This window comes from Macaca thibetana, chromosome 14, assembly GCF_024542745.1.
Source record: "Macaca thibetana thibetana isolate TM-01 chromosome 14, ASM2454274v1, whole genome shotgun sequence".
Classification (NCBI taxonomy): Eukaryota; Metazoa; Chordata; class Mammalia; order Primates; family Cercopithecidae; genus Macaca; species Macaca thibetana.
In genome coordinates, this window is record NC_065591.1 from 11,238,527 (window position 1) to 11,250,092 (window position 11,566).

The 11,566-nt window shown below is 49.0% G+C and overlaps 3 protein-coding genes across 4 annotated transcripts in view; all 3 read right to left on the reverse strand.

The window, feature by feature from the left end:
- The window catches only part of TMEM179B (transmembrane protein 179B), an 84,096-nt gene that overhangs the window by 21,979 nt on the left and 50,551 nt on the right, over positions 1-11,566 (reverse strand). The window lies entirely within an intron of this gene.
- TAF6L (TATA-box binding protein associated factor 6 like) overlaps positions 1-11,566 on the reverse strand; it is a 177,370-nt gene that overhangs the window by 19,173 nt on the left and 146,631 nt on the right. The gene's annotated exons all lie outside the window — the stretch shown is intronic.
- Positions 3,666-11,566, reverse strand: part of POLR2G (RNA polymerase II subunit G) — a 188,755-nt gene continuing 180,854 nt past the window's right edge. The window contains exons 2-9 of one of the 2 annotated variants that reach the window (XM_050757023.1): positions 8,559-8,664; positions 8,315-8,424; positions 6,871-7,030; positions 4,823-4,873; positions 4,651-4,716; positions 4,332-4,403; positions 4,103-4,136; positions 3,666-3,882 (exon numbers count right to left, since the gene is read on the reverse strand). In XM_050757023.1, coding sequence (XP_050612980.1) covers positions 3,869-3,882; positions 4,103-4,136; positions 4,332-4,403; positions 4,651-4,716; positions 4,823-4,873; positions 6,871-7,030; positions 8,315-8,424; positions 8,559-8,570 — 519 coding nt within the window. In that variant the 5' untranslated portion in view covers positions 8,571-8,664 and the 3' untranslated portion in view covers positions 3,666-3,868. Of the gene's footprint in view, positions 3,883-4,102; positions 4,137-4,331; positions 4,404-4,650; positions 4,717-4,822; positions 4,874-6,870; positions 7,031-8,314; positions 8,665-11,566 lie in introns of those variants that run through there. The other variant, XM_050757022.1, reaches the window with a different exon arrangement.

The following is an 11,566-nucleotide window of genomic DNA, read 5'->3' on the forward strand; positions in this document are numbered from 1 at the left end:
CTGTAATCCCAGCTACTCGGGAGGCTGAGGCAGGAGAATCGCTTGAACCCAAGAGGCGGAGGTTGTGGTGAGCCGAGATCGCACTACTGCACTCCAGCCTGGGCAATAAGAGTAAAACTCAGTCTCAAAAAAAAAAAAGAAAAAGAGAAACTTTCTTTCCCTCATACGTCACAAGGCATACAGTAAATTCCTTTAGGTTCACCCAAGATGGGGTAGTTCGCACTGGGTGAACTATGGGAGCATAAGGGAGCACGAATGTACACATTCTCTCTCTTCCCCTCTCTCAGGGCTAGATGGTGCTGCTGCTGGAAAAGAAAATCCTCTGGGAACAGAGCTGGCAAAGCCAGATGGATGCGACTGTGGTGGTCTTGGCAACCCCACCAAAGGAGAATGTGACCCTGCTGAGAGTCTCTTACAGTTATATTCAGAAACAAATTAGAAGTGGTTTCAGGTGTCTGCCCACCTGTGCGTTAAGAGAAAGAGGGGCCTCTCCTCTAAGGTCTGACTGAGCCTGAAGTCAGCTTAGCCAGACCTGGACAGCTGGCAGAGCTCCTTGCTTAGGTTTACTGTTCTGGACAGCCATCAGCAACCTTGGAGACACTAAAAGATGGGAGGGAGGCCGGGACTGCCAGGGACCTGTTAGATGTAGTGAACCTGTATCCACCCTGTCTGGAGCTCATTTGCTCCCAATCCGAGTGGAGGCAGGGACCAGGGAAGGCAGTAGTGAGACCTCCATGACCACAGATGGGAGAAAGGTGGCTCGCTCTACACACCCAGCGCCTGGCAAGAACTATGATGGCTTTGTTGTGACACTTTTTTTTTTTTCCTTTTTTTGAGACAGAGTAGCACCCTGTCGCCCAGGCTGGAGTGCAGTGGCACCATCTTGGCTCACTGCAACCTCCGCCTCCCAGGTTCAAATGATTCTCCGGCCTCAGCCTCCCAAGTAACTGGGATTACAGGCACTCGCCACCACACCCAGCTAATTTTTTTTATTTTTAGTAGAGACGGGGTTTCACCATGTTGGCCAGGCTGGTCTTGAACTCCTGGCCTTGTGATCCACCCACCTCTGCCTCCCAAGTGCTGGGATTACAGGCGTGAGCCACCATACCTGGCCAGAGTCAGACTGTTTTTATTCATTTATTTTTATTTTTATTTATTTTTTGAAATTGAGTCTCACTCTGTCGCCCAGGTTGGAGTGCAGTGGCATGATCTTGGCTCATTGCAAACCGTGCCCTCCAGTTTGAAGTGATTCTTTTGCCTCAGCCTCTGGAGTAGCTGGGATTACGGGTGTCCGACACCATGCCTGGCTAAGTGTTGTAACTTTTGTATTTTTAGTAGAGATGGGGTTTCGCCATGTTGGCCAGGCTGGTCTTGAACTCCTAACCTTGTGATCCGCCCGCCTCAGCCTCTCAAAGTGCTGGGATTACAGGCATGAGGCACCATGCCCAGCCTTTTTTTTTTTTTTTGAGACAGAGTCCTCGCTCTGTTGCCGCAGCTAGAATGCAGTGGAGGAATCTCAGCCTACTGCAACCTCCACCTCCATGGTTCAAGCGATTCTTGTGCCTCAGCCTCCTGAGTTGCTGGGATTACAGGCACGCACCACCACACCTGGTTAATTTTCGTATTTTTAGTAGAGATTGGGTTTTGCCGTGTTGGCTAGGCTGTTCTTAAACTCCTGACTTCAAGTGATCCACCCACCTCGGCCTCTCAAAGTGCTGGGATTACAGGCAAGAGCTACCACACCAGGCCCAGACTAGTCTTAAAAAATCACGGCTCACTAGCTGTGTGACCTTAGGCATATTAGTTCACCTGTCTGACCTGTCTCATCAACTATAAAGCGGGATAACGAAATCTAGTCCATGGAACTGTTGTGAAGATTCAGAAATGTGTGTAAAGGATTTAGCATGTTGCCAGGCACATGGTACCCTATTACCCTGTGACCTCTTTAGGAGGCTATAACTTTCAGACTCCCTTACTACCAACCTTCAAAGCTCAGAAGAGTTCTGGAAACCATCTCCAGGGCATCCCACTTGTTCCCTTCCTCCACAGGTGACAGCCTTTTTTTTTTTTCTTTTTTCTTATTAGTGCCAGCCTTTTCGATGCCACACCCTACATCCTCACCGGCACCCACATGCTTAGGATCCATGAGCTGCTTCTTTGTCCATCAGTTTCTTCCTTTCAGGCTTGGTGTTATTCCCCTGTTTGAGAACTTGGGAAGAACTCCAGGACTCCAGTGATCCTCCCACCTCAGCCTCCTAAGTACCTGAGACTACAGATACACACCACTGCACTGGCTTTGGGATGCATTATATAATAATTATGATAATTAAAAGTTGAGGCCGGGCACGGTGGCTCACGCCTGTAATCCCAGCACTTTGGGAGGCCGAGGCGGGCGGATCACGAGGTCAGGATATCGAGACCATCCTGGCTAACACGGTGAAACCCCGTCTCTACTAAAAATACAAAAATTCAGCTGAGCGCGGTGGCGGGCGCCTGTAGTCCCAGCTACTCGGGAGGCTGAGGCAGGAGAATGGCGTGAAGCCAGGAGGTGGAGCTTGCAGTGAGCCGAGATCGCGCCACTGCGCTCCAGCCTGGGCTACAGAGTGAGACTCCGTCTCAAAAAAAAAAAAAAAAAAACAAAAAGAAAAAAAAAAAAGTTGAGTGCCCATCATGGACCAGGCTCTATGCCAGCCACTTTAACATATCATGTCTGATATAGCAGCCTCCAAAGAGGGTTTTCTGCCCATTTTATAATGAGGAAACAGAAGGTCATCCATCTAAGACTTTTTTGTTTTTGGTTTTTTTTGAGATGGAGTCTCGCTGTCGCCCAGGCTGGAGTGGAGTGGAGGGATCTCAGCTCACTGCAACCTCCCCCTCCCGGGTTCAAGCGATTTTCCTGTCTCATCCCTCATCCTCCCGAGTCCAGCTAAGACTTAAACCGGCTCTGTATCAATCCGAATACCATGCTTTCTTGTTTTCTGCTAGAGCTCTGCTTCCCAAGGTAGTCAAAGAAAGTTAAAGAAAAAAAAAAAACATAACTGAAATGAAATTTCACAGATTAGTAGATAGGAAATGGACAAGCTGGGAAAGGGCATTCCAAGGTAGACAAATAGTATTGCCGAGGTATAGTGTCAGGGAAAATTGGCATGTTTGTTTAATCCTGTAGGTATTTCATACATTTTTGTACCCTAACTAGATTCTGAGCCCTTTTACATCTTCAGTTCAGTGTAGTATAGTGATACACTGTTGTTTATATACCCATCTTAGGAAGGGCTGTGTTGAGATCCTATAGCCTGTGTCATTACTAGCCTCTTGTTCATCTCTCCCTGTCTGCTGTCTCCTCTCCCTTCTTTCCCAGTTACGCTCTTGGTTACTTTTAAGGGCAGGAGAAGAGCAAACACTCTGGAACTATATCAGTACTCAGAATGCCGCTAATGATTGTATCATTTGCTGGAAGCCAAAGACCCAACATCAGAGCCTTGACTTCAATGAGGTCACCTTTAAACCTGGACAAATGGGTTAGTCAGCTCCCCTGGGTGGCTGAGGATAGCAGACGCATCAGTATAAGAAAGAGGGGCGAGTAAGCAGACAACTCCACAGCCTCCTTAAAGAGTTATTGTTACTGCTAAAAAAAAAAAAAAAAAAAAAAGAGGATAACACTTCCATGAGAACCAAGGACTTTTTATACTTAGAACACATGCTGAAAAATCAGGAGGCAGTAGCTAAGCTAAAAGAAGCACCAGATGCCTTCTGGAATGAGTTGCCTTCCTTGCCTCCACAACAGCAGCCAGACTGGACCTCTGGACAACACGGTAAGTGTGACAATCACACTTCCTACATCAGGACCAAGGGTAGGAAGCCACTAGGCTCAGCTTACAAGCCCTGTGAAACCAGAAAAAGTGCATCAGTTAGACCCAGAATTTGGGGGCAGCCACAACCATGTACTTCTCATCCCAAGGAACGTGTCCTGGATCTTTCAACCAGACAGCGTGAAAGTTTCTTCTGTCTCTCTCTCATTTGGGCATTAAATCCTGTATTACTCCCCACCCCTACACACCCCTTCTCCAGGCAATAACCCCAGCCCATATGATCAGGCACTCACCCAAGTAATCGTCCATCAGGGAGCCAATAGCAAACTGCAGGAAAGATGGTAAAAAGAAAGTGAAGCCAAGATGAGCACAGAACCAACCTCTACCCCGCAGCCCCAGGCCTTCTGCCCATCCATCCCTTCTTCCTGACAGAAGAGCATAGAACCCCCTGAAACTAGGTGGCAAGAAATCCAACAGCTCTCCGCTCAGCCTGGTATAGGTAGAGGTGGGGAAAAGACTCACAATGTCATTCTTGTCCACACGGGTCCCCACAATCTTTAAGCGGATCTCATCGTCCTGCTGAATCACAATATCCTGGGGAGAGGAGGGAACAGTGTACAGATGCTCCTCAGTTTATGAGAGGTTACATCACAACTACTTCACTGTAAGCCCGGGGGCATATTGAATGCACATCACTTTCGCATCATCGTAAAGTCATAAAATCATGAATCAAGCCATGGTAATTCAGGGACCATCTGTGCTCGGCCATCCTCAGGCCAATATTCTCCCTCAGGATGACTGATTCTCTCTTCCTCTTCCTGACTTCTTTCTGTCCACTTACCTCATCCATTGTCTTGTAACATGGTGGGTTGGAGTTAGGATCAAACTCCATCTCTGAAGGGATGGACTGAAAGGAAAGTGAGATTAGGGTAGCACTTTAAAAGGATGCTTCAGTAGATGGTAATGAATGGGTATCTCTCTTCCTCAGCCCCACCCAGTGTGCCTAGACTTACATGTCGAGAGATGAAGCAAGACATGGGTCCAATTTCTGTGAAGAGTCCAACCTAGAAAAAAATGAGTGATCTTATGGTCATGCACGGTGGCTTATGCCTATAATCCCAGCACTTTGGGGGGCCGAGGCGGGTGGATCATGAGGTCACAAGTTCAAGACCAGCCTGACCAACATGGTGAAACCTTGTCTCTGCTAAAAATACAAAAATTAGCTGGGTGTGGTAGCGCACCTGTAATCCCAGCTACTCAAGAGACTGAGGCAGGAGAATCGTTTGAACCCGGGAGGCGGAGGTTGCAGTGAGCCAGATCTCGCCATTGTACTCCAGCCTGGCAACAGAGCAAGACTCCGTCTCAAAAAAAAAAAAAGAGTGATCTTGCTTTTCTTTGTCCCCTCAAGTGTTGTGTTTTTGTTTTTTGCTTTCTAAATTTTGAGACAGGTTCTCACTGTTGCCCAGGTTGGAAAGCAGTGGTGTAATCACAGCTCACTGTACCTTTGAATTCCTGGGCTCAAGCAATCCTCCCACCTCAGCCTTCCAAGTAGCTGAGACCACAGGTGCACACCACCATGCTAGGCTAATTTTTTAAAACTTTTTGTAGAGACAGAGTCTTGCTGTGTTGCCCAGGCTGGTCTCAAACTCCTAGGCTCAAGCAATCTTCCCACTTCTGCCTCCCAAAGCACTGGGATTATAGGTGTAAGCCAGCACACCCAGCCCTCTTCTCTTTTTTTTTAAGCTTTCATTTGTATTTACTTATGTATTTACTTTGAGACAGAATCTCGCTCTGTTGTTCACTCTGGAGTGCAGTGGTGCAATTTCAACTCACTGCAACCTCCACCTCCCACGTTCAAGTGATTCTCATGCCTTAGGCTCCCGAGTAGCTGGGACTACATGCACATGCCACGATGCCTGGCTAATTTTTGTATTTTTAGTATAGATAGGGTTTCACCATATTGGCCAGGCTGGTCTTGAACTCCCAACCTCAGGTGATCTGCCCACCTCAGCCTCCCAAAGTGCTGGGATTACATATGTGAGCCACCATGCCCAGCCTAACCTTTCATTTTAAAGTATTAAAGAGCTTAGGCCTGTTAGTCCAAGATTTGAACACCTGTTGGCCACATGATCTTGGCCAATACACTTAACTTCTTCTAAGCTTCAGCTTCTGTAAAAAGCACCCACTGGCCGGGGGCAGTGGCTCACGCCTACAATCCCAGCACTTTCGGTGGCTGAGGCAGGCAGATCACCTGAGGTCGGGAGTTTGAGACCAGCCTGACCAACATGGAGAAACCTCATCTCTACTAAAAATACAAAAATTAGCTGAGCGTGGTGGCGCATGCCTATAGTCCCAGCTACCTGGGAGGCTGAGGCAGGAGAATCACTTGAACCCAGAGGCGGAGGTTGTAGTGAGCCAAGATTGTGCCACTGCACTCCAGTCTGGCGACAGAGCTAAACTCCATCTTAAAAAAAAAAAAAAAAAAGGAAAGCACCCACCTTTTAGTCATTGTGAGTCTCTGCACTTCACCTGGCCCACAGTCACTACTCAATCAACACAGGCTTTTATTGTTATGACTATTAATGTTGACTCTTGCCCTCTGAGTTGGGCAGGGAAGATTACCATACAATTTGAAAGTGCAGCACAAGAAGTAAAGTGATGGCCAGGCGTGGTAGCTCACACCTGTAATCCTAGCGCTTTGGGAGGCCGAGGTAGGCAGATTGAGCTCAGGAGTTCGAGATCAGCCTGGGCAACATGGCAAAACCCTATCTCTACTAAAAAAGTACAAAAACTTAGCCGGCCATGGTGGCACCTGCCTTTAGTCCCAACTACTTGGGAGGCCGAGGCAAGAGACTCACTGGAACCCAGAAGGCAGAGGTTTCAGTGAGCCAAGATGGCACCACTGCACTCCAGCCTGGGCGACAGAGCAACACTCCGTCTCAAAAAAAAAAAAAAAAGAAGTAAAGTGACTTAGCTGAAGGCACAGTTATGAAGTGGAGCCAGGACCCAACCCAGATCTACTGAGAGACTACCCCAATGCCTCCCCTACGTATGGTCTCACCTTGTTGACCTGAGTTACAACAGCATCCACAACCTCCCCTTTAAAGGGCCGGAAAACAATGGCCTTGTACTTAACTGGATAAAGGACAAAGCCTCGGCCTGGCTGGATCACACCAGCACCAATATTGTCAATGGTGGTGACAGCAATTACAAAGCCATACCTGCAAGGAGGATGAGAAACAGAAAGACATTGTGTGTCCAAGAGCCTCTAGAGACATCTGCAATAAAAGTCACTGAGCTCTTGGGAGTAGTGTCGGGGAGAGCAAAAGGACAAGTAGATAGCACCTCTGCTCCCAGAGAGCTTAATGACCAAGAGAAGACAGAACACAGATCAGTATGGGCTGGGCGCGGTGGCTCAAGCCTGTAATCCCAGCACTTTGGGAGGCCGAGACGGGCGGATCACGAGGTCAGGAGATCGAGACCATCCTGGCTAACCCGGTGAAACCCCGTCTCTACTAAAAAATACAAAAAACTAGCCGGGCGAGGTGGTGGGCGCCTGTAGTCCCAGCTACTCGGGAGGCTGAGGCAGGAGAATGGCCTGAACCCGGGAGGTGGAGCTTGCGGTGAGCTGAGATCCGGCCACTGCACTCCAGCCTGGGCGACAGAGCGAGACTCCGTCTCAAAAAAAAAAAAAAAAAAGAACACAGATCAGTATGTATAAGACCAAATGCTGTTCTGGTAATTTCACAGTAAATGTACAAGAAGGCTGGAGTCCTTGAGGAAACAGATCTCAATCTTCGGGATGCCTGAGAATCATCTTCTTAAAATGCAGATTCTCAGGTCTGCCTCACAGAGTCTTGATTCTGTAGGGAATAAGGAGGCTCAGGAATCTGCATGTTCCTGCAGGTTTTTCTGATGCTGGAGGCCCAAGTACTCCACTGCCCTGGGCTGGGTCCCAGCTCATTAATATCACAGAAGGCCCTCAGTGCAAAGCCCAGAGATGGTCAAGTCCCAGTCTACTTCCTTCCTCCCCCAAACTTTCGATCCACTTTTTCTGGTCATCCATTCAGAAGATATATAGAGGCCCACGGTGTGTGGTCCCTGGACACAGGGGATAAGAGAAAACCAGCAGAATGACAGAGTGAGAGGAGACACAGGAACAATGACTACACTGTGAGCTCCACAAGAGCTGGCCTCATTCTATCTTGTTCCCATTCTACCTTGTTCTGAGCCCAACACGGGTCCTGGCACACACCAAGTGTTTTTAAAATGTCTGAGGAGTAAATGAATGAATGACCAATCTCAGCTGAGGGAAGGAAGTCTTATTGTCCAGCATTGCAGAGGGCGCCCTGGGAACCCAAAGCAGGAAGCAACTGGCTGCCTGAGAGGGTGAGCGGGGTCCCTAGAGTGGGTGGCAGGACTAATAGGAGTTGCGGAGGGTTTGCAGGTATAGCGACCCGTGTGCGCATCGAACGATCTGGCGGCGCGGTGAGCTCGGCACTCACTTCCCTGTGCAGGTCCCCTCCACTTCGGTGAAGAGCTTCTGCTTCACCGTGTTGAGCAAGTTGGGGCCGAAGTAGCGCGGGTGCAGCAGGATTTCGTGCTCTAGGGAGATCTGCGGAGAAAAGAGGGATGGCGACCAGGCCACGCGCTGGGAGCTTATCAGACCACAAAGGGAGCCTCGCGCCGGCGCCTGGCCTTGCTCCTCCTTTCCACCCAGCCCTTGCCGCCACCCTGGGCCCTGCTCACATGGTAGAACATCTTCCCAGAGCATGAAGGCAGGAACAGTCCACACCTCCGACCGCCCCTGGGAATCTACCGGAAACACACTTAGCCGCCGCAACCCCAGTTCCGCGCCTGCTGCGACGTTGAGAGCGGAACTCCACCTCCTCCGCGAGGGCGGAACTCCACCTGCTCCACGGGTCTGACTGGGCCTTGTAGCCGTGGGCGTGAACCACTAAGCCCCGCCCCTCACCACCGCCCCGCCCCCCCACCGGCCATCAAACCACAACTCTCTTTTTTTTGTTTTGAGACGGATCTGGCTCCGTCTCCCAGGCTGGAGTGCAGTGGCGCGATCTCGGCTCACTGCAAGCTCCGCCTCCCGGGTTCGGGCCATTCTCCTGCCTCAGCCTCCCCAGTAGTTGGGACTACAGGCGCCCACCACCGCGCCCGGCTAATTTTTTGTATTTTTAGTAGTGACGGGGTTTCACCGGGTTAGCCAGGCTGGTCTTGATATCCTGACCTTGTGATCCGCCCTCCTCAGCCTCCCAAAGTGCTGGAATTACAGGCGTGAGTCACAGCGCCCGGCCAATTTTGTGTTTTTAGTAGAGATGGGGTTTCTCCATGTTGGTCAGGCTAGTCTCAAACTCCCAACCTTAGGTGATCCACCCACCTCGGCCTCCAAAAGTGCTGGAATTACAGGCGTGAGCCACTGTGCCCGGCCAGCAACTCTCTGAATTGCTTGAACCTGGGAGGCCACTGCACTCCAGCCTGGGCAACAAAAGCGAAACTCCATCACAAAAAATAATAATAAATAATAGCTACCACTTACTGCTTTCTTCCTAAATGCCAGACACTGTGTTAAGCCCTTTATATAATTATCTCCCTTAATTCTCATAATAATCTACAGAAATTGGTGTAGAAATAACAAAAAATTTACATGAGCCTTAGTCGAAAGGCCAGGAAGCTACAGAAAATAATGAAATTTAGGCTGGGCGCAGTGGTTTACGCCTGTAATCCCAGCACTTTGGAAGGCGGAGGCGGGCAGATCATGGGGTCAGGAGATTGAGACCATCCTTGCTAACACGGCGAAACCTCGACTCTACTAAAAATACAAAAAATTAGCCGGGCGTGGTGGCATGTGCCTGTAGTCCCAGCTACTCAGGAGGCTGAGGCAGGAAAATCGCTTGAACCCGGGGGGCGGAGGCTGCGGTGAGCTGAGATCGCGCCACTGCACTCCAGCCTGGCAACAGAGCAACACTAAGAAAGAACGAAAGAAAGAGAGAGAGAGAAAGAAAAAATTTAAAAGCTGTTGCAATCCCAAAAAACATTTTAAGCCTCGAGAGAGATATGGCTGTGAGTCACATATAGTTTACAACTTCTGTTCTCAGATTATAGATTAATTCACTTTCTTTTTTTTGAGAGGGAGTCTCGCTGTGTCACCCAGGCTGGAGTGCAGGAAATCCATGACTATTTCATCCTCTGTTAAAAAAATGTTACATACCCCCGGCACGATGGCTCACGACTGTAATCCCGGCTACTTGGGAGACTGGGGCAGGAGAATTGCTTGAACCCGGGAGGCAGAGGTTGCAGTGAGCCGAGATCGTGCCACTGCACTCCAGTCTGGGAGACAGAGCAAGATTCCCTCTCAAAAAAAAAAAAAAAAGTTACATGTGAATCCCAAGGTCAGAAGTTCAAGACCAGCCTGGCCAACATGGTGAAACTCCATCTCTACTAAAAATACAAAAAATTGGGGCCGGGCGCGGTGGCTCAAGCCTGTAATCCCAGCACTTTGGGAGGCCGAAACGGGTGGATCACAAGGTCAGGAGATCGAGACCATCCTGGCTAAGACGTTGAAACCCCGTCTCTACTAAAAAATACAAAAAAATAGCCAGGCGAGGTGGCGGGCGCCTGTAGTCCCAGCTACTCGGGAGGCTGAGGCAGGAGAACTGCGTGAACCCAGGAGGCGGAGCTTGCAGTGATCTGAGATCTGGCCACTGCACTCCAGCCTGGGCCACAGAGAGAGACTCCGTCTCAAAAAAAAAGAAAAAAAAGAATACAAAAAATTAGCCGGGCGTGGTGGCAGGTGCCTGTAATCCCAGCTACTTGGGAGACTGAGGCAGAAGAATCCCTTGAACCTGGGAGGAGGAGGTTGCAGTGAGCCAAGATTGTGCCACTGCACTCCAGCTCAGGCAACAGTGCCAGACTCCAAATCAAAAAACATTGAAAAAAAAAAAAGTTACATGTACTTTTCCCAAAAAGAAACATTGTCTATAGCCAACCAAATTACTATAACTATGTACCAATCTTCTATGAAAAATGTAATCCTGCTAAAAAGTCCTGTGTGCTTGCCTATATGTGGGGAAAGAGATCAGACTGTTACTGTGTCTATATAGAAAGAAGTAGACATAAGAGACTCTATTTTGTTCTGTACTAAGAGAAATTCTTCTGCCTCAACTTGCTGTTAATCTGCAACCCTAGCCCCAAGCCATGTGTACAGCACATGTGCAGAGACAGGTGCTGGGTTGACTCAAGGTTTAAGGGATTTAGGGCTATGCAGGATGTGCTTTGTTAAAAAAGTGCTTGAAGGCAGTATGCTTGTTAAAAGTCATCACCATTCTCTAATCTCAAGTACCCAGGGACACAATACACTGCAGAAGGCCACAGGGACCTCTGCCTAGGAAAGCCAGGTATTGTCCAAGTTTTCTCCCCATGTGATAGCCTGAGATATGGCCTCCTGGGAAGGGAAAGGCCTGATGGTCTCTCAGCCCGACACCTGGAAAGGGTCCGTGCCGAGGAGGATTAGTGAAAGAGGGAGGCCTCTTTGTAGTTAAGAGGAAGGCATCTGTCTCCTGCATGTCCATGAGAATAGAATGTCTCCGTGTAAAACCCCATTGTATGTTCTATTTACTGAGATAGGAGAAAACAGCCTTAGGGCTGGAGGTGAGACATGCTGGCGGCAATACTGCTTTTTATTGCACCGAGATGTTTGTGTGTGTGCACATCACGGCACAGCACCTTTACTTAAACTTATTTAT